Genomic DNA, 22,386 nt, shown 5'->3' with positions numbered 1-22,386 from the left:
TGCTGATGCTGGAAACAGCTGTGGAGGAGTGCAGCAGGAAGGCCAGCAGTCCCAACAACAATATGAGGAAGAGAGGGAGGAAGGTGAAATAATAATTAGGAAGTATAATTGGAACAAGTCTTGGTAGGTCGGTACGGTCGTTAACATATACATATGTCCATGCATGTGTCTCCTACCCGTATGAAGAACTGGAACTTCTTGTCTTTAGCGAGCAGCTCCTTGTATAATTTGACAGCCTTTAAGTGTCGGCTACAGAACTCAGCATAAGTCTTCTGCATGTCATCTGCAGACTGGCCTGAGAACTGGCAGAAGAACACAAACAAGTCACGTTACTGTGGATATGAGTCAGTAAGGGGAAGTCAGCAGAATCACAAACCTGCTCTACTAGAATATCCCCCAGCTGATGAATGGTGTAATTGTGGTTGGATCCAGGTTGCAGGCTGTTCTTGCGCCGCAGGAGAAGTTGTGCCAGAAACTGGGAATGTATCTTGATGAGCTGGTCCAGGCAGGGAAACATAGCATGCACGGTGCTGGGCTCTAACTGAAGCTCCTCCAGCATGCCCTGTCGAAACACCCTCTCCATGATCTGCAGTGTCTGCATGTGGTGCAGCTCTGTATGGATCAGCTCTAAGAGACACACACACGTATAACAAAGGTGAGATGAGATGCATACGACATTTTTAAATGACAACCATTGCATATTTCTAAACGGTGACATACTGATTTGTTTTCTATGTGTGTCCATATGCAAACACATGTATAACGTTTAGCAATAGACTGAACGTCTGCATATGAGGCAGAAATGATGAAAAATAGATCATGTTTTTGTCACCATAGATGACATCCTGCCTCTTGATAACATTTTTGCGATGTGTCTGTAAGTAACTGCTATCCACAGCCATGCTCCACGAGTCAGCCTTAAAGTCCTGGCCCTCAAGCTCGATCTCCTCCAGGACTGAGGCGTAGTACAGTTCTCCTAAAGAGGAAAAGAAGATCAGTATGAAAGACTGCAGACTCACAGATTATTGTTTATTTTACTATTGTTATATGAGAGATTATTGTAGACTGAAGACAAAAGTTTGAACAGACGACTTGAGCTTTCTCCTGAAGGTTTGAAGATTCAACGACCTCTTCATGAAATGTGTCACGTTTCACTTCTACTGCTGTACAGTTGTATTCCACTACATTCAGGAAGAATGTTTATGAGGATCTTATTACCAATCAGAGCATGCACCAAACGGTTAATGGACTGGTTCTCATGTGGCACTTTTCTACTCTACCCGAGCACTCAAAGCACTTTATACAACCAGGGTCATTCAGCCATTTATACAAGCACTTATTTTTTTATATGACAGTGCTTCCTGTCTAGCATTCACGCACATTCATACTCTGATGGATGCAACTTGGGGTCAGTATCCTGCCCAAGGATATTCGGCCCATTAAACCACCTGTGGACACCTGCTCCACCTCCTGAGCTGCAGCCACCCCCAACTACTAGTAGTTAAGCGATTATCTATTAAAGTTAAGCACCAAACATGCATTCATGTTGACAAGCTTGCTTAAATTCTGGAAACATGCATTCATTTGTCACAATGTTACAATAAGAAGGTGTGCAGGCGTGGACAGAACGTTCTGTCCACCTTATTAATCCATAAACTATCAGACAGATTATTGGAACTTGTACTCTTTGCAGTCTCCCATTCAGCCCTTACTTTCTATGTGGAAAATAGTCACAAGGAATTTCTTTTTTAAATACCTACATTCTCCAGGTACACCTGTTCAACTGCTCATTTATGCACATATCTAATCAGCAGCATCAGTTCTCTGGGTGGAAATGGACTTCATGAACTGTTCTGGTTTGTTTTCTACTACAGTCCAGTGCATTATGATGTTGCTGGAAGAATGACCAGTCTTTGGCCTGCAGACTTGTGAGTATATAACATACATGTATAATTAACTGACTGTGAACACATGGAGCTGTCTAAGATTTTGTGCTGCTTGGATGTTTGCGATACCGTCATCATTGAGCGACTCCATCGACATCGTTCTGTTTCTGAAGCTGAGGGAGTCTGTCGACTGGGAGAGAATTCTGCGTAGTCCCAGGGGAGCATCATCATTCAGCGACCTGCAGCACACACATGCATGCAGGTATTATTGGTGCCTAACTATTGTGCATGAGATAAATGTAGCGGCAAACAAACTGGAGAACCAAACAGAGCCAAATGTTAAAATAATAAGAGGCACCTTGAACAGTGGTGTTTAATGCATAGAGATTTCACTGGCTGCACACCAACTCATACATTTTGGAGTTGGGAATGTTGGTGTTTTGATTGACAGACATACTGAAACTGACAGTTTCCAACTAAGTTTGTGGGTTAACTGAAAATTTCCTCGTGTATATATATTAGCGTGGAGCCGTATAAATTGCCAGCACAAACTCAACAAATCAGTGTCAATCCCAGACACAGTGGATGAGCTCTTTGGTTTCGAACAAACATGGAGTGGAGGGTTTGTAATAGATTATCTTTTTTGAAGGTTTTCTGCTCTTTTTGGGTGTATGTGTCACAGAAAAAGAGCAACAAGGCTGCACTGTTCGCACGACTTCACGGGGGCCATGTGTGCCTCCTGTAACCCCCACCGGTCTCTGTGTCCAGTTTGCATGTCTTAGTCTGGGTCTCGGGCCTTCACAGTTTTTCCTTCCTACTGTCGCTAAGTGCTTGTTGGGGTTTTCTCAGTATTGTGGGGTCTTGCAACATAAAGTGCCTTGAGGCGGCTGCTGTTGTGATTTTGTATCATATAAATAAACTGAACTGAGCTGAATTCAAATCAGGTGGAGCAGAGTAAATTTTGCAATCTGAGATATTATCACACCGTCCCTGTGAGCATTTACAAAACCTGTATACATCTTTATCATTGCCAGTGACTGTAGCATGAAGATGGATAATCTTCATCATCATCTGTCTGTCAGCCACAGTCTGTTCTGTGCCTCACTCATCAAAAACATTGACATGTTGGGGGAAAGCAAGCATGAATACTCATGGTTGCAGCTCAAAATCATCTTGAATTAGCTTCATGACCTTTCCTGTCCCACCATGTGACAGTGAGTGACCACGGTTAAGGTCACATACTGTGTTTTTAAAAGATCATTTCCTGTCCTGCTTTTTATGCATTCTTGGTGTTCGCTGAACATTCGACAAAGCAAATCCAAACTAGTGGATGTGACTGGTTTCTGTCCTTAATCCAGCAAACCAGCGTGCACTGATGACCTCAGGTAGCTTTAACCAAACAACAGAGCAACACTAATATTCGCTCTGTGTTTATGACCCACCCTACGATGTTGTTGGTGGAGACACTCTTGGACAGGGATAGGTGAGAGCGGCCACGGCGTGATCTGAGCAGAGATTGTCGGAAGCTTTCAGAGGGGTAAATAGCTGAAGTTGGACGTTCTCGCATTCCTTGAGCTGAGAGGAGAAAATAGTTGTATTATAAAGAGAATTGGCTGAAGAAAGGGAAAAATATTCCAACATGTTAGCAAGCTAAAGAGGATTTTAATGATGACGGAGGAACATACTGATAAAGAGATAGATAGGAGGGAGGAAGGAAAGAAGACAGGACGAGAGTGAGGCAGAATATGCAGTTCATTTCTTAGATTTGTTCCATTGTTCTTACTTTTTGCACGCAGTGGAACATTGTTCTTCATCAGGGCCGTCTTCTGTTGCTGAAAGGACAAAAACTACAATTACAGGAGCACAAAAATGAAACAAAGAGAGTTTTTAGGTCAGTTTAGCTACCAGAATAAATTCACCATTCATTATATTTAATGTTGATTGAGAACTCAAGAGCAAACTGTTAGGAATAAATAAAAGGAACTAAAACAACCTTTTATTGACAGTGACATTCAAGGTTATTATTGTTAACGAAACTAACGAAATAACAAAAACTAGAAGTGAAAAAACATTTTTCACTCTTTTCACCTCTTTTAACGGAAATAAAAATAAAAACAAGACTTTGCAAAAAACGGAAAACTAACTAAAATTAACTGGATTTATAGCGAAAATGTGTTTAGTTTTCAATAGCGTCGGGTGAAAGTGAAGTGTAGTTTCCAGGTTTTTTCTTGCTGTGTCTCATTGTGCCAGCAGGGGGCAGTACGTTAGTCGAGTCGTCTGTGTCGCTGCTCCGTCCCACGCAGAATCACGTCAGCAAAAGTCGGGAGAAATCGCCAGAGTCCAATTTCATATTACTCTGAATATGATTGCGTTTTAGATAAAGCAAGTGTCTTGTAGTGGAAAGAGACAAATTATGCGGAACATTTCTAAAGGGAACCTTTGAAAAGCTCACACAAGAAGGCTAACCTAGCTTAGCTTGAGAAGGTAAGGGAGCACGCCCAAGCCTCATCCCCAGAAACAGAAGCTAACCCCGGGCAGCGTGATGCATCCCGAGACAACTCCACAAAAACCATTAATGCAGTGCTTCCAACAGCGAGCCGATGGCTGCTGGTTGGTCCGTTCGCAGGAACATCACAAGCGAGAGGAAGCGTTGGTGAATATGTTTATTGAGACTGGGATATCTACACAACTTTTTGCCTTCAAAAAGTTTAGCAATTCACCCGGAGCTGCAAGAGGTAATAGTCTCATTGGGGCCAAGATATATATCTTATAGTTGCCTGCTATCAATGGTTGTTCATCTGCCCTCATTTATTTATTTATTCCCATAGGTGGGGATGTGAGTTGTCTGTCTCTGCGTGTTAGCCCTGCGACAGACTGGCGACCTGTCCAGGGTGCAGGGTATGGTAGCTGGAAGAGCAACATACCCAAGGATAAGCAGAAGAGCATGACTGATATGATGAAACTGGGATTTTGTTACACTTCATTGTTGCAAACACGACGAAAACTATAACTGAAACTAAGGGTTTAAAAAAAATAAAAACTAAACTAGCAAACAAAAGGTAAAAACTAATAAAACCTGATACAAAATTGAAAATCTGAAGTCAAAACTAAATAAAAATAAAAACTAATGAAAACTGCAAAACTATTAAAACCCTGGTGACATTGTAATCCAATAGGCTGTTCATGAGGGAACGCTGTAACGCTAGGAAATGACTCTGCGCTTGGAACTACAGGAACCACAGAAACACTAACAGTACAAGAACAGAAAGACTATGACACAAACAGGAAACAGCAGGAGACACAGCTGGAACTATTGGGAACTATTCAGAATAGAAATACGTTTAGATCAGTAAGTATCTGGACAGCACAGACACTGAAGTGCAGACTTTCAGTGTTACATGTAAACGTCAGCAGCACTACGTCCACAGTTTGACAAAAACGATTCGTAGTCTTGATGAACTGTTACAGGCTGTGATTCATAATTTCTGATTAACCAAAGACCATCGTTCTAAAAAGTGATCTGATACCTTCAAATACAAAAGGAGTACAAAACTCTTCCATTGCTTGGATTCACTAGTGCAGCATCTGTTGGTTTGACTATAACATCACTGTTTTACTTGGTAACTGTAGCTCTAAATCTGTGACATGTCTGTGAGATCAGTCAATTAAACAGCATTTAGCTAATCTTAGTCAATGCTTGAAGCTCTTTTGCACAAGAGCTCTCAGCCACACTGACCCATTCACACACACAGCCACTCAGTGATGGATACAACAGGACACTCTGGACACTGCCAGTGCTTAGGAAACAAGAAGAAAATGAGATGACCATCCATCTGAACAAGCTCAGCCTCACCCAGACCAGACGGATGAAGACCACGTGTTCAAACTGATACACAGAGACTCTTTGCAGAAACTGTGATTAGTAGTGATGTCTGTGTCTTACCCTCTGTTTCATTTTGGCACAGTTTGGCAAAGTATCTCGACATCGGTTGTGGATAGTGGCACTGCATGCTGGAGTAAATGAAGACACAAGAGGCAAAGTAAACAGTGAGGAACATAAAACATGCAGTTAAATCAACACATTCATAGACACAGATCTTTCACTATAATCACATCAACAACCAAAATAATCTCTTTAGTCACGATTTTCACTGCCAAAAACCTGCAAGCCAGCAGTTTTCAAACGTAACCTGGGAGGCTCCTCTTCTTCATTTATCCAGAACCTATTCAGTGCTTATTTTACCTACATTTTTAAAACAGCAAGAGGGCAAAGGAACCCACTGGTTAAACCAACAATTGTGATGTAAAACACATCAGTCCTCAGTGGGCAAAACAGTGACGCTGTGTAAATGTACGGGTATGGACGGGAATGAAAGTAAGAAACAGCTGACAGAAAGTCGTATGCACTGATGACAACTTGTTTGGCTCACAGTTTAGATTAAAACATACTTCACTTAACAACAGTATTTTTCACACATGATAAGCTGTGAGCGATAGTTTATTATGGCATATACTGTGCATGAGGGCACACAGCCTGCAGCCAGCCAGTAGCTCTGATCCAAACACTGATACTTGAGAGTGGACTGAGCTGTCATCGTCACACTGTGATAAAAACAAATAGCAAAAACTCCTATTGTTGTATTTTGACAGGTTATTTAATTTGGTGATTGAAGCTGTTCACTGACTGCTCTTTATTTCTTCAGTCATCAAATCATAATAAAGATTCTCCCATCAGCACTACTGTGACTGCTGATGTAGTCAGGATGCGGTCGGCCGCCCCCCCCCCCCGAGCTTGGGTGTGCTGGGCGTTTCTTCCTGTTTTAAAGGGAGTTTTCCTCCCCGCTGTTTTCAAAGTGCTTGCTCATAAAAGGACATGTGATTGTCGGGTTTTCTCTGTTGCTTCTCTGTTTCCTGTGACTAAAGTGAAGACTGACTGAAAATAAGAGTGGAACCAGGTCTCTTCATCTTTGACCATAAATAGTTTTTTTTTTAGTTTAATTTAAGAATTAAATATTAATGTAATGGCCTTAAAATACCCCTCCTGTCTCCCTCCTTTTAAAGTCTAATTCAGTTAATAAAAAGGGACCAAATACTAAAAAACCAAGAGAGAGGTGACGCATAACTCAGTGCACATCCTGTGTTTTTAGACATAGAGAGAACTTTGTTCTGAGGTTTGTGTCTCTGGCTTTATCGTCATACTATCGTCATACTACACATCGTCATACTACACTATATAAAGCATAATGATGAGACAGTGGTGGAATAACTAGAGTGTTACTTACTAGGGCAGCAGAGAGCCTCCTTTGCAGTGATGCTCTTGTTGCATGCTGAGCAGAGTGTGGTTCCTGACACTGTCAGAGATGTAAAAAGGTGACCATTGGGCTTGAGCACCACACTCTCCCTTGCAGCTTTCTCTCGCTCCCTCATGCGCTCTCGCTCTTTATTCTGAAAATGAAACAGAATGTAAAAAACGTGTAGTATGAAATACTTATTCACATACATTTACTGAGAGACAGTAGAGCTTATGCACTGAATCTGCTGCTTAACATCTGTGAAATTAGTTCTGCTTATTTACATCATAGCATGAGTCTAAAGACAGATTGGGATGAAAGAGGAGCAATTTAAGCAGAATTATTACTAAACTACATGTTCAGTTAACTTGGCCATAAACAAATGCAATGTTGTAATATCTTCCATAAAGCCAGAACATCTGACTATTCATCACTGATTGATGTAAATAAGAACAGCCAGAGATTTCTCTGCAGCTCTGTAGCCAGGCTGACAAACAGTCAGAGTTCTGTTGAGCCAACCATCCCTTTAACGTTAACTAGTAATGATCACAACCATCACCATGTATGTGATATACTTCCAGTGTTCTGACAAACCATCCTACTTTGGCAAAATGTCCTACCATAACTAGTTTATGCACATTTCTGCTGTCACAGAGTAATTCCAGCACAAATTTAAGTAGGCATGACGGTTTGCCACTTAACTTTGCCCATCAGAGTGTGCTTGTAGCACATAGTTATGAAGCCAGGACGGTTAGCATGAAACCGTACTATCTACAGCGAGAGTTTCCACACGTCATTATGATAGCTGTGCATGCCCCGCCCTCTGCTAACGCTGCAGCAGCCTGTGAGGTCCTGCACACTGTAACCAGCAGACTCCAAACACAGCACCAGGCATACAGCTCATCACCTCTCCCTCCCTGGTTCATCTCCAGCCTGTGTATAATCAGGGGTGCACATAAGTGGTCCGCAGGTGCACATTCGCTGTCAAAATAAAAGACGAGCACCAGATAAGAAGTTGCAACCTGCGTTTGCGTCCATATAAAAAGCACTGTTTTTGTCCGCTAGAGTGGGATTTTCACGGCACATTCTGCACCACATCTCTGTGCGATCATCATTTGTTTGAAGCCAGCTCACCTCCTGCAACCACTTTTCCGAGAATACGCGCTTCTTTTGTAGTTCGGACTCCTTCTGCTATTCTTTGGAGGTGGAGGAACACCAAAGTAACTGCTTAAAGGAGCTTCTTGACATCTTTAAGAGTTCTAAACAAATGTCTGTCCTCCTCCAGAAAATCTTATATACGCAAACGCGCGTTGCAACTTCTTTGCGTCGCATCTTTTATTTTGACAGCGAATGCGGACCACTTATGTGCAGCCCTGTGTATAAACCTCTACTACAGAGAACCAGTTGTGAAACGCACAGTTAAAAAATGGTCGGCAGAGACTGAAGAGGCCCTGAGGGACTGTTTCCATTCTACTGTGTGGGACAACCTCTGCAGCCCCCTGGAGGATGACCTCAACAGCATCACAGACTGCATTACAGATTACATGAACTTCTGTGTGGACAACACCGTACCCATCATAAAGGTACGGTGTTTTTCTAACAAGCCATGGATAAATCCTGAAATAAAGCCTCTCCTCAGGGAGAAGAAGAGAGTCTTTAGATCTGGAGACAAACAGGAGCTGAGAGCTGTCCAGAAGAAGCTGAAATGGAAGATAAGGCAAGGGAAGGAAAACTACAGCAGGAAGGTGGAAGAGCAGCTGCAACAGGACAACATCAGAGGGGTTTGGAACAGCCTGGAGACAATCTCAGGACAAAAACCAACCCCCCAGGCTGCAGGAGACTTGGGGTGGGTGAATGACCTAAATAAATATTTGAATAGGTTTGATCAACCACCCACCCCTCCCCCAGCATTGTCCCCCCTGCTGCAATCTCCCTCATCTTTAGGGCCTGCCTGTCCTTCATCTCAGCACTTCACACCTCTCAGCTCCCAGTCATCACACACACCCCGGCTTCTGTGGACTCCAACATACCCCCCCCCCCCCCCCCCCCGAAATCCTCTCTTTCTATCTCTGCACTTCAAGCGAGGAACGAGCTTCGCATGATCAAGGTGCAGAAGGCTGCAGGTCCAGATGGCGTCAGCTCCAGGTTCCTGAGATGCTGCGCAGATGAACTGTGTGGCATCCCAGGTTATCAGTTCAACCTGAGCCTGTCACTGGGGAAAGTTCCACGGCTGTGGAAGACCTCCTGTGTGGTACCGGTACCAAAGACCTCCCATCCCAAGGACCTCAGCCGCTACAGGCCGGTAGCCCTGACATCACATCTGATGAAGACCCTCGAGAGGTTGGTTCTGAACCATCTGCGCCCCCTGGTGAGGTCTTCATTGGATCTGCTGCAGTTTGCTTACCAGCCTGGCATCAGAGTGGAGGACGCCATCATCTATCTCCTCCACCGAGCTCTGACTCACCTGGAGAAGCCTGGAAGCACTGTGAGGATCATGTTCTTTGATTTCTCCAGTGCTTTCAACACCATCCAGCCACGACTTCTGAGGGACAAGCTGGAAGCTATCAGGAGTGGACCACCACATGTCACAGTGGATACTGGACTACCTCACAGGCCGCCCACAGTATGTGAGGGAACAACCTCTACACTGCAGACTTCTCCATCAACTGCCCACGCTGCCACCTACAGAAGTTCTCTGACGACTCTGCCATAGTCGCCTCATCACAGGTGAGGACGACTCAGAGTACAGACAGTGGACTCTGGACTTTGTGGACTGGTGTCAGCAGAACCACCTGCTGATCAACGCCAGGAAAACCAAGGAGTTGGTGGTGGACTTCTGGAGATGCAGACCCACCACACTGACACCGGTGAACATCCAGGGAGTGGACATTGAGATAGTGGACTCGTATAGGTACCTGGGTGTTCACCTGAATAATAAACTGGAGCCACAACACTGATGCTCTTTACAGGAAGGGTCAGAGCAGACTCTACCTGCTGAGGCGGCTGAGGTCATTTGGAGTCCAGGGAGCGCTTTTAAAGACCTTCTATGACTCTGTGGTGGCGTCTGTCATTTTTTACAGTGTGGTATGTTGGAGCAGCAGTTTATCAGCAGCTGAGAGGAAGAGGTTGGATAAACTCATCAGGAAGGCCAGCTCTGTTCTGGGATGCACCCTGGACCCAGTGCAGGTGGTGGGAGACAGAAGGACTGTGGCCAAAATAACATCTCTGATGGACAGAGTCTCCCACCCCATGCATGTAGATGTTGCTGCAGAGCTGCTTCAGTGACAGACTGCTGCATCCTCGATGCATGAAGGAGCGTTTCTGCAGGTCCTTCCTCCCTGCAGCTGTCAGACTGTACAATCAGACCTGCTCCCAACAAACACAGATGTTTACATCTGCGCTGTAATTTGACACTATTTTATCAACAGATTCGCACTACAACCTGAGTTTGCCTCTTATCTGTATTTCATTTTATTTAATTTCAATAACTGTACAGTACTCTGCTTTCGGTAACTATTGTCCTTGTTGTAATTATGTAAAAATTGTGTATGTCTCTGTTCTGTGTCTTGTGTACTGTTTGTTTGTATATGTGTCTCTCTTGCTGCTGTCACACCCAAATTATTCACTTGTGGGAAAATTAAAGGATTATTCTTCTATTCTATGTAACTCTTAAATATTATCTACAGCTACTCTTAGTACCATTGATATTAAGTTAGACTCTTTTTCTCCAATTGATCTTTCTGAGTTAACTTCAATAATTACTTCCTCCAAACCATCAACGTGTCTTTTAGACCCCATTCCTACAAAACTGCTCAAAGAAGTCCTGCCATTAATTAATGCTTTGATCTTAAATATGATCAACCTATCTCTAATAATCAGCTATGTACCACAGGCCTTCAAGCTGGCTGTAGTTAAACCTTTACTCAAAAAGCATCTCTAGACCCAGCAGTCTTAGCTAATTATAGGCCAATCTCCAACCTTCCTTTATATCAAACATCCTTGAAAGAGTAGTTGTATTTGTATTTACAATTTTTTCATGTCAGTGAAGAGTCCTCCTCCTTTATAGTCCTGACAGGCACTAGAAAGAGAGAATATTTCTCCCATATTGGCTTTGCTTCATTGGCTCCCTGTTAAATCCAAAATCAAATTCAAAATCATTCTTATCACGTACAAGGTCTTGCTTCATTTTGCCCCGTCTTATCTTAATGACCTTATAGTACTATGTTATCCCATTAGAGCACTTCACTCTGCACTCAAAAAAAGAAAATTGGGTGGTTGTTACATTTACAAAAGTATAACTTGTAATTTGAAGAAAATAATTTCATGTTTCTATGGTAAACATGATTAAATCATGTAGGATCTGTATGAAATTCAACTTATTTTGTTCTTGTTGAGATGACATGATACAATCTAGTAAGAGTGGTTAGTTGCTGGACTCATGAAATTCACAAGATCACGGGTTATAAGAAGCAGACAACTGCCCACACCATGTGTATGCTATCACTATTTATTGTGGTTTAACCTGTCAAAGACAAAAACATAAAGAAAATTCTGCATCAAGCCTTGTAATAAGTAAGTAAAGTTTATTTATACGGCACCTTTCACAGACGTGTCACAAAGTGCGTTAAAAGCTAGTTGTTTTAAAAGCATTAAAAGCTTTTTGAAATAAAAATGTCTTTAGCTGCTTTTTGAAGGTCTCCACTGAGTCCAAAGCCCGTAGAAATAAAGGAAGTGCATTCCACAGTCTGGATGCAACAGCCTGGAAAGATCGGTCCCCTCGAGTTTTACAGCGAGTGTGGGGGACCACTAAAAGGTTTTGGTTTGATGACCTCAGGTTACGAGAAGAGGTATGTGTACGAATCACATCAGCAATTGGGGGGGGGTCCCTGTAATGGTGTAAAAGTTTTAAAATGGGACCTAAATCTGATTGGTAGCCACTGCAGCGACTTTAACACAGGGGTCATACAAGCTCCCTTGTTCAAGCCGGTCAGCAGCCTCACTGCATAGTTGAACAACCTGTAGACGAGCTAGCCCTTTCATGTTTAGACAAGTAAACAGGCTGTTACAGTAGTCCAGTCTTGTAGAGACAGAAGCATGTATCATCATCTCGAGTTCACTTGTTGACACGATGGATCTAAGTTTTGAAATGTTCCTCAAGTGAAAAAAGCAGGTTCTTACTGTCTGATTTAAATGTCCCTCCAAAGAAAAAGCTTCATCAAAACCAACACCCAGGTTTCTAAGCTTATGCTTCTGTGAGGAACCTAAATCACCCAGATGCTGTTTAATATCAGGTATTGCACTGCCTGGTGCAGTAATCAAGGTTTCTGCTTTGGCTGGGTTTAGCTGGAAGCAGTTATTGTTCAAACATTGTTTAATGTTGGTTAAACAATCTGGTTAGTTTGCAGTTGGTTCTCACTGGGTAATCTGGTTTCCTCCCACAGTTAAAAGTCATGTAGTTATTCGAGTTAGGTTAATTGGTGATTCTAAACCTGTTGTTTGTCTCTATGTGATAGACTGGTGACCTGTCCAGGGTGGACCCTGCCTCTTACCCTATCACTTCTGGGTTATGCCCCAGCCCCCCTGCAACCCGGATAAAGCTAGTAGGATGGCAGTGGAAGTTGTTGTAAAGTGGAGACAAAACCATTTATGTTAGCCAGACTCTAGACTTTGTTGAACATTATGTAATATGAAGACAACATGTAGTATTCAAGTGACCAAGTAGTATTGAGGTAAAAGTTATTGAATACTGTTGGAATAAAGTGACAAAATTGTGAAGGATTAAAATATTCCAAGAGCTCAACTTACTTCATTTAAACATGTTTCAATCACGTTTCATCAACACAAAATGCACAGGTTTATTGAATGTGAATAAGTTGTGTTGATTTAACTAAGTTGTTTAAGTTTATGCCAAAGCAAATGTGTGCAACCAATGTCCACTATTGATTTAACACGTTCTTTATTTCAGTGTGAGACTGCGCTTACTTGGGGTTTCTAAGGTAAAAGTAGAGTTGGAGGCAGAGCCTTCAGTCTTCTGTGGAACCAGCTTCCAGTTTGGATTCAGGAGACAGACACTATCTAAAGCATATAGTTAGGGCTGGACCAGGTGACCCTGGATCCTGTCACCAAAGCACACGGGGGGGTCATATAACTATTGGGGTTTTCTCTGTATTCTTTGCATTACTGTAGAGGCTTTACTAGGGGTGGGGGAAAAATCGATACTGTGTAGTATCGTGATATTTTGTTTGCTAATAATGTATCGATACAGGGACAGCAGAAATCGATATTTTGTTACAAAAAAGGTTTTTGTGCTCTGACTTCAGAGCATGTTGATCCTTTTTCTGAGCAAGAATCCTGACATTCCTTCACTGTCCAAATGTGTTTAACTTGTTTTTTGGCAGCAATAAACATGACAGTTTACTTATTTTAATTTATGTTTTATTTTAATTAAGTTTAAAACTTTTTTATTTAATGTAAAATTATATTTTGTTTTAATTTACTTTCAAATTCTTCAGTTGCTGAATGGGCTGCATAGTTTTCATATTGCATAGTTCAGAATAGCTGTAATTGTACCAGATGGTTGCATTCAGTTAAGTTGGACTAGACTGTAATACAAACCGTTCAGTTTGTCAACAATAAAACTGAAATGAGAGAAAGACTGAGTGTGAGACTTTGATATTAGATAAAATGAATATTGATAAAGTTTACCTTTATGTACAGAATCTGAATATTGCAAAATATTTTTTAAAAATTGCAATAATGTCATATCGTGCGTTAAGTATCGTGATAATATCGTATCGTGGGATATATGGTGATTCCCACCTCTAGTCTTTACCTTACAATATAATGCACTTTGAGGCAGTTGTTGTGATTTGACACTGTATAAATAAAACTGAACTGAATTGCTTTAATTCAGCTGCACTGGAAAGCTTTCAATCATTAGAGGCCATTTTAAGGTCATGCTAATGTTAATGTTGGCAATAAAAACCAAGGCAGGGGGATTTTAAGCACAGTTTTAAAGATAAAACACTTTTTATGAAAGTCTGATTGATTGAAAGTTTGACCTTCTTGACCCTGATGACGATTTCAGAGGTCCAGTAAAATCATATTAGACTTCCCTATAGCACTTTTTGGGAATGCTGAAAATACACAGCACACTTAATGAATCATAGTTTCGAAGAAACATCACAGAAAGACTGAGCAGTGTGAAACAACCTGTAATTGGAACAATTCCTTCAGCTCCTCATCTCGAAAATGGGAACCACCACCCCAGTCTGCCTCATCGCAAGCATGGAGGTTGGAGACAAGACATTGTGCCCAACAAAGAAAATGTCTTTGTTGCGCCAAGAAAGCTCAACAGAAACTGGTAACAGCACACAGTCACAGCCATTTCTATGGCAACAGTTGCTATAGTCGAATATAGTCCTAGGAGCTCGCACACAGTGTACAAGCAAACATACTCACAACCACCTACATGCTGCATGTAGACTTAGCTGCAGCCCATGCAGCTACATAAGGCCCAGTGATCTGCCAGCCCTGTGCTCATGTCTTTCAAGAGCTGGCTCTCTGTCACAACACGGAAATGACCAAATTTATGGTTCAGAGTGCAAAAGCGGGTGAAGGAGTGAGGAAGTGAGTGGGGGTGGAGACAAAACCATGAACTGCTACAGTCTATGACCTACAATACTGTATTAATGAACACACATTCTAACAATCACAAGATTTTGTAAATGTGCTTTCTTGCCTGTCGTCAAAATATGTCCAACACTTGCCACCGATGCTGTAGTCTTTATTATTAATGCAGAACTCGAGAACATGCCAACTTACCCGCAGGTTGATCTCCCGCATCCTCTCCTGACGCAGTTTTGACAGATTGGTAACTCTGGACATAACGCACTTTCTCAAGACCGACTGAAAAAGCAGTGAGCAAGTCGAAATAAAATATTCAGTTTGAAAGTTTGTATAGTTTTCTGTAAATCATTCAATTCTCCATCAAAGAGAAAAAGGAATAGTCTGTCCTCACTAGCCAACTGCAGTGTGTTTCTGCTTTTAGTGAAGTGACTGTTCCTGTGAGAAATCTGACTTCTGAATCATCACCGCCCCCTCACACTCACACACATACGCATCCACACACACACGTACACAGTGTTCGTCCGTCTGTGAAATTTTAGTATAGACTACATTTGCTGTTTGCTGAGCAGCAAAATGAAACCATTTTAAAAACTTGAAATTTTACAATAGCTACCAAGACGATGAAAATATGTAAAACTATTAACTATTAAATTTATAAATGTGTTTGGCCTGTAAATAAAAACATTATGGGAGTCAAACAAGCAGGTTCACACATGAACCTGTTTGTTTGAACAACGACCAGTGGCTATGTGATCCACTCACCTGTGGCCCTTACAGATGATCACACAGTCTCTGATACTGAGGGTAACAAAGATGGATTACTGGTGTTGTACACGCATCATGACATGTTTGGGAGTTTTTTGTTTGTTTTTTAACAAAAAAGGATTTTTTTGTTCGCACAATTAAATGCCCAGACAAGGATGTAGGTGTTTCCTGTAGGACAGTTATAAAACGCACTGCATTTACATCTCCAACATATTCACATCGCTACCCACGCCTGAGTTAGGTGCAGCGTGTCCATATGGTGCTCGGCAGTGTATGCATTTACACAAGGTGCATTTTAGTCCATCGGGTATGCAGTGATGGTACCGTGTGCTGGCTGGTAGGTTTCACACTTCAAACATGGACATATATGTATGTGAGCACATCCCATATTAACATATGGCGCAACATGTAATAATGGAAAAAAATAAATAACAACAGTTATTTATCCAAGTATTGACTGCACTGTTAGTATGCTTTTCCCTATTCCTTCAGTGGACTTATTTTACTATGTTACTATGACCACTGACCATAGTAGCACAGTGCAGGTCTGCTGAACCTTTGGCACTCAGACAACTTGTTTTTTGTTTGTTTGTTTGAAACTGAAGTTATTTTTGTTAGGAAATAATCTGTGACGCGATGACTCTGTGGACAGCAAGGCAGCTGGCAGGCTGTCAACCATCCACCTTCACTGAAATACGTATCACAGCTGACGTTACAGTAGCACTTATAGTAGTAATAATTATTCTGTTCTATTCTTTTCTATTCATATAGCGCCAAATCATGATAGCAGTCGCCTCATGGCTCTTTATATTGTAAAGAATGACAAGATATTTCATTATTTGCAACACAATATAAATATATTGTTTAAATTTAAAATGAACACTAAGAGTAATAGGAAAGCACCCAGTGTAAAAATTGAGGAAATTATAATTCAGAGTGACTATATGAAGAATTTATGTATCAGAGTTTATGTCTCCCTCATCTCTGATAAGTATGAGAGAGAGAGGTGGCTTTATATGAGGACAGCAGTTCAAATTTTACTCTGGGGGGGCAGAACCACAGAAAGGACGCGTTCCTGCTTACACTCCAGTCCAGTAGGTGGCAGTAATGCGACCACTATCAGGTATACGGCGGTAAAAGTGGCAGAGCAGGGCAGGAGGAAGAAGAAGGAAGCGGAAGATGAAGAAAGAAGAAAAAAATTCAGCCATCATTCTGAGGTCAACAGCCGGGGTTGATATTTTTGTTATTATTAATGTTATTATTTAAATAATATACACTTCCATGAACTGAAATGCGTTACAACCGAAAGTAAGACCTTCCGTAATGGCGGCTTCGCGTTTTAGGCCCTTCGCCTGCTCGTTACAGAAACAGCAGAAAACCCTGTTAAGTTAAATGTCCAGTGTAACGTACTGTGTGACGCGCCTCCAGGCGGCTCGGTCATGTGTACCTGAACCTGCACCGTCAGGTGATCGAGGACCAGCTAGTCCCGTTTACTCGATTGTTTGAAGCTACATGGGGACTTGGGTTAATCAGGTATGATTCAGACATCCGAGATGGTCACAGATAAGCGGCAAACGTATCGATACTACACACCGCGATCAGCAACTCCGTGATTGGACGAATGAGGAGGGGGCGGTGCACGAAGTTTGGAACAACTGTGGGGTGGATGGAAACAAAAACATTTCTATCCTTTTCGATATCGATCGTATTCTTAATGCTAATGTTGGCAACACGCCAACACAGGCATGACCCCCCCGCCTGTGTTAGGTGTAGCGTGTCCATATGATGATGCCCCCCCCCCTCCCCCTTTTTAAAAATTTGACTCAAATTTAGAGAAACGTTTAAATGAAAAACTGCAAGCTTTCGATTCAGGAGAATGAGTATTAATCTATTTGTTAGCCTGAAGCAGCTTTTCAATGGAAAACAGGACTTTAGTCAGACGAATGCTTAATGTTGTTGGACACTAAGGAGCTGGGGAGGAAAAAATAAAAACACAAAAATTCAAACATCCGTCTTTAATTTCTTTTTTCTTTTTTTTCACTTGCTGTCAGTTGATACGATACAGAGTAAATGTTTTCTACCATTTTAAAGCTGGTAGGCAGAGAAAGGAATTGACACTGACGGTCAATAAGACTAAAAAAGCAAAATAAAATCTCCATCTCGAAGCAGTAAAATGTGTTTTCTGCTAAACCACACCCCCTTCCATGATAAACTCTCCATTTTTCTACTTTTTCTACTCTTTGTTTTACTTTCAGATGCCAAGACATTGTTCAGCAGGGGGTTGCAAATCCAGGGACAACCATGAGACTCGAAATGCTGGCGTCACCTTTCACAAGTGAGCACTTTACACATTATGTTTGGGTCAGAGTGTAGTAACCAGCTATTGTTTTTATTCACATTCTCTCACACATTTAGACACATGAATGAAACAGAGGAACTCAAAAGCTCACAAATCATCTGCACATCTATATTTCTCCTGTTCTCATATTCACTCAGTAATACACAAGGCTGACATTCAGGTCAAAATACAGTTAATATTAAGCTGTGTAAAACTGGAACCAGAAGACATGAGTTTAGCTGTAGTACTTTGTGGGTTTTATAACACGATTAGAATAATTTATTTGAGCAATATGTGGAAAGTTAGAGAAGTTAATCATAATAATACCCAACCTCCTTATAACTAGAAAAATCAACGGTTGATTTAATTTTTCACATTTGGAAAGAGGTTGCAAGTAGTTGAGCCACATGTACAACACCCTCAAACGCTGAATCGCGAGGCGAGTACGCGGGTTGCCTGGTGGGAGGGAACCTGTCTGAATGTGTCTAATCTATGAGGTTCTGACTGAAATATAAATCTAAGTAGTTAATGTGAACCTGTGTGTATACAGACAAAACAAACACAACAGGCAGCAACAAAGTTAATTCCCATGTTATCACAAACAGATTGCATGTACAGCAGGTACAATAAGTGTGGAAAACATAACCAAATTTATTTGTAAAGGTGCTATTGACGTGAAATTCACACCAGATGTTGGTAACAACCCATCCAATCCACACATGCAAAGAAATCAAACCATAGATGTCCATAAATTAGGTCATGTGTAATAATGAGAAATGACTCAGGAAAAAGTAACGCATGAAGAAGAAAGAGAGGTGCGAATAGCATGGACAGTCCCCAAGGGGCAGTTACCGTCCAACAGAGCAGCATGACTTTGAAGAGAAGGACAGGGCATCAACAGGCAGTAAGAGTGAGATAATAAATACACAGAATAAACATTATATACACACTTTTAAAATTACACAGTATTCCAGTACTTGTTGTACCTGCTGTGACTGCCACTTTGACCCCATTCAGACCTTCAGCAGACAGGCTCCATCACGTTGCTGTTGAGTTTTGATGCACCAGTATCTCTCTGCGAGTGGTCACACACCTGGTCGCCATCGTCAAAGCAACGCTTTCAACAGGAAGTTCATGGCACGTGGTCGCAGTGAATTTGTGTTATTCACATTCAAATGGAGATGTACTGATGATGTTGTGACGTTATGTTCTTTGAAATATTATAATATATCTTTATTGAACTTGACCTGAAATGGAAGCTTAATGTAACACAGACTGATGTTGTGGCTGACTAGGTTACCCAAAGGAGCGGCTCGGAGAAACCTTTGGATCAGTAACTGTCACCGCGCAGACTCCTGGGATCCTCAGACGAACTTTGTCTATTTTTGTTCAAAGCACTTCCCACCCGAGAGTTTTGAGCTGAGTGGAAGCAGGTGTGTATCGACCAGCTGGACTTTCACAGGTTACAGATACCACTTCAGCTAAAACCAGAATTTTCTGTTATTAACTGCTGGTGTAGTTTTCAGTTATGGCAGTGTTGCGATAGCAGCCTAAGTATTGTTTTTGACCCTTTCACACAGTGGAATCAGACGACTAAAGGAAGATGCAGTTCCTACTTTATTTGATTTCCCTCCAGCAGCCAAACACAAAAGAGCAGGAAGGCAGCAGAAAGAAGACAACATCCCTGTCAGGTAATCAAACCTCACACAGGCTGATAGTTTGTCATCATCTGTGAGCAGATTCTGAGCTCCTGAAGTGATTCATTATTTTATAGTTATTTAAACATAGTCTTTGCTTCAGTTCCCACTCTGTGAGGATGCTCTGTGAAAGAACAGGCCAACTCTAACGTTCGCTTGTATTCTTCTGATTCTGTTACGGGAGCATCAGGTATGCCTGCAAGTCAAAGTGCAATGATTTTTGGTGTAATTTAGCATAATAATTAGTACGTGATAAGTTACAATAAACTAAGAAATTGTTACTTTAGTTACCAAGTATCAGGAAAACATGAGAATTCCAGCAGCTCTCTGATTCTTGGTTCGAGCACCGAGTACGTGCTGGGGTCAGCTCTACATGCAAAAGATCTGAGACCAGCTGGCTGATCTAGGACCAGCTCTTTGAGGTGATGAGATGAGGGATTTACTTTAATTAAGGTTGAAGTAATCATCTGAGATGACTATAAGTGATCCCTGAATAGGGTAAATATATCCATACTGAAAAACCATAATGAGCAGGTGTTGATGAATGAGTGCCTAAAGTTTTGAACCCCAGTGGAAGGAGGCCACACCCAGCTGCCCAGCTGGGTGTGGCCTACAGTTAGCATGACATCTGTCAGCATAGCAGTCAGGGTAAAAACAGGGAAGAAATCAACCATGTTAGCATCCTGTGACAACTGTGATGCTGCATAAAGGTTTGCCACGATGATTAAAATGAACAGAGAAAAATTTATCATAAAAATAGAAATGATATAGTGAATAGAAAATAGGAAAAAATAAATGTTTAAGAAAAGATAGATGTGAAATAGTGAATGAATCTGAAGCACTCAGTGGTGACAGATGTGAGATGTTAAACCTTCACAGCCTGCAGTGCTGTGAAGGTTTTGAGCCGTCACTCATTTCTTCATGTGTTTCTAGAAAAACAGGAAAGGCTGCAAACATTTAAAGATGTGCAAACACACATTAACATTAGTGTTTAAAGATAACTTTTGTTTCATTCTCTGTCAAGATGGTTCCACACTGTATCGGTTATGTTGAGGTCCACAGTGTTCAGTTTATGCTTTTACTGCATTTGCAGTTTGAATAGAAATAAAAAAGAATACAGTCATCCATAATCTGCTAGACGGCTGTAGTGTTAGTGGCTATTTGATTGTCCAGGAAAAACTAATTTGTCACAGTTTCTTCTGCAGGAAGAGTTCCCACTCAGGAGCACAGGATGGCACACATCAGGAGATCAACCAGCGTCACACTGCAGAAGAACCCACAGTTGAAAAGTCAGTGAGCTCCACTGAGGAGACTACTCAAGACATGCCTGGATTTTCTCAAGAAACATCAGGGTTGGAGCAGCTGTCGCAGCAAGAACTCGGTCCTCCACCTCCAGAGTCTCGACCCGTTTCCCCGTCACGTTACATGAGACGTCTGCCCCCCCCTCCAGGCTTCTACTTGTCAAAGGAGCACAGCTACGCTCAGCTCTGTCCCCTGTTGTGGAGGAGACGTTATGACCAAGTTGTAGACTGCTTGGAAAAAGCCCTACGACAACTGCATGCAGCCAGGCGGAGGGAAAGCCGTCTGCGGAGCACCGTGCTGGGGCTCCGTGATAAGCGACTAAAGCACATTCTGCTTCTGTCACAGAATGGTTGCAAAAACAGGGGAAGCTGCATAGAGGGGGGAGAAGAAAGACAGCACAAAGGAGATCCTGACCTAGAGGAGAATGAGGCTAAATCCAAAGATATGAAGTTGATTGAGGACAAATGTGCTGATCAAATGGAGACAGGATGTAATTTTCTACCAGAGTCCAGTAGCTGGTCTGAGACAGACAAGGGAAACTGTTTGTACTGTGGAAAAGGGCAGGGGCAGAGTGGTGGGCATTTGGAGCACGAGGACTCACCGAACACCCAGAGAAATGTTGCAACAAGCTCCTGTGACACAGCTGAAAATGTGGATCACGTTCAGATAGATAGGCAGCAAGACGTAGAAACCAGTGATACCAGTGTAACAAGTTCCCAAGTTTTGTTGCAAAATCCAGGTGTTCAGCATATAGTCTCAGCTGGAGTGTGCTTTCTTAAAACTGACGAGCAGAGTTTGCATTATCTAGGCTCTCAGCAGAAGCTGCTGCTCTCTGACAAACGCCACGGAGAGTCTGACGTGACGAGTCAGGATCACCACCGCGACCTGCAGCACCAGCTGCTATGGTTACAGGACAGCGCAGACGGGCGGGTGATCTTGTTGACTGTCCCGACTGACGACGAGCCGCAACGTTTTGTCACGATGGAGAACGTGGCCGGCGAAGAAAAAAACACTCTTTTGTCAGAACTGGATCTAAAAGGTGTGGAATACTTAACAGAGAGCAGCGGAGGCATGTCCAGAGTTGAGTCGTCACCGGATCAACACAGCGAGCAGAATTCAAATGGTGCGTTAGTGGAAATACGGGACGATGTCAGGATGAAACTTAAAGAGCACCTGGAGGGTTTCCACCTTCAACTGAGCACCGAGTTTACAAACTGACAAGGATTATATATATTAGGGCTGCTCGATTATGGCAAAAATGATAATCACGATTATTTTCACTGAAATTGAGATCACGATTATTTGACGATATTTATTTAACCCTTTAAGACCTACTATAGAACCAAGTCCACCAGAGCTTATATTATTTTTTTACATGCTGTAGTGCCATTTGTGGGAGCATTTCAAGTTGCTATACATCAATACAACTGTTATAGCCCATATTTTAACAATATGTATGCATTAAGTCCATAGTAATT

General features: G+C 42.0%; 2 protein-coding genes across 6 annotated transcripts in view; one reads left to right on the top strand and one right to left on the bottom strand.

Annotated features, from left to right (window-relative positions):
- arhgef2a (Rho guanine nucleotide exchange factor (GEF) 2a) overlaps nt 1-17,043 on the bottom strand; it is a 36,474-nt gene extending 19,431 nt beyond the window's left edge. For 2 of the 3 annotated variants that reach the window (XM_026155990.1, XM_026155991.1), the window contains exons 1-9: nt 15,002-15,246; nt 7,169-7,331; nt 5,830-5,897; nt 3,670-3,718; nt 3,329-3,461; nt 2,016-2,125; nt 833-976; nt 377-627; nt 177-302 (exon numbers count right to left, since the gene is read on the bottom strand). In XM_026155990.1, coding sequence (XP_026011775.1) covers nt 177-302; nt 377-627; nt 833-976; nt 2,016-2,125; nt 3,329-3,461; nt 3,670-3,718; nt 5,830-5,897; nt 7,169-7,331; nt 15,002-15,064 — 1,107 coding nt within the window. In that variant the 5' untranslated portion in view covers nt 15,065-15,246. Of the gene's footprint in view, nt 1-176; nt 303-376; nt 628-832; nt 977-2,015; nt 2,126-3,328; nt 3,462-3,669; nt 3,719-5,829; nt 5,898-7,168; nt 7,332-15,001; nt 15,247-16,981 lie in introns of those variants that run through there. The other variant, XM_026155992.1, reaches the window with a different exon arrangement.
- On the top strand, nt 16,723-22,184 carry thap7 (THAP domain containing 7). 3 transcript variants are annotated; one of them, XM_026155993.1, is made up of 5 exons: nt 16,723-16,801; nt 17,827-17,906; nt 19,205-19,342; nt 19,490-19,600; nt 20,812-22,184. In XM_026155993.1, exons 1-5 carry the CDS (start codon nt 16,751-16,753, stop codon nt 22,124-22,126), a joined length of 1,695 nt encoding a protein of 564 aa, XP_026011778.1. In that variant the 5' UTR covers nt 16,723-16,750; the 3' UTR covers nt 22,127-22,184. The 3 variants fall into 3 exon arrangements, with proteins under 3 accessions (XP_026011778.1, XP_026011780.1, XP_026011779.1); XM_026155995.1 differs by having other exon boundaries at nt 16,763-16,788; XM_026155994.1 differs by lacking the exon at nt 16,723-16,801 and adding an exon at nt 17,042-17,104.
- Nucleotides 22,185-22,386: the final 202 nt, after the last annotated feature.

The sequence above is a fragment of the Astatotilapia calliptera genome, chromosome 22, assembly GCF_900246225.1.
Source record: "Astatotilapia calliptera chromosome 22, fAstCal1.2, whole genome shotgun sequence".
In the NCBI taxonomy this organism is placed as follows: Eukaryota; Metazoa; Chordata; class Actinopteri; order Cichliformes; family Cichlidae; genus Astatotilapia; species Astatotilapia calliptera.
The sequence above is the reverse complement of the archived record's forward strand: the minus strand, read 5'-3'. Positions and strand labels throughout refer to the sequence as shown.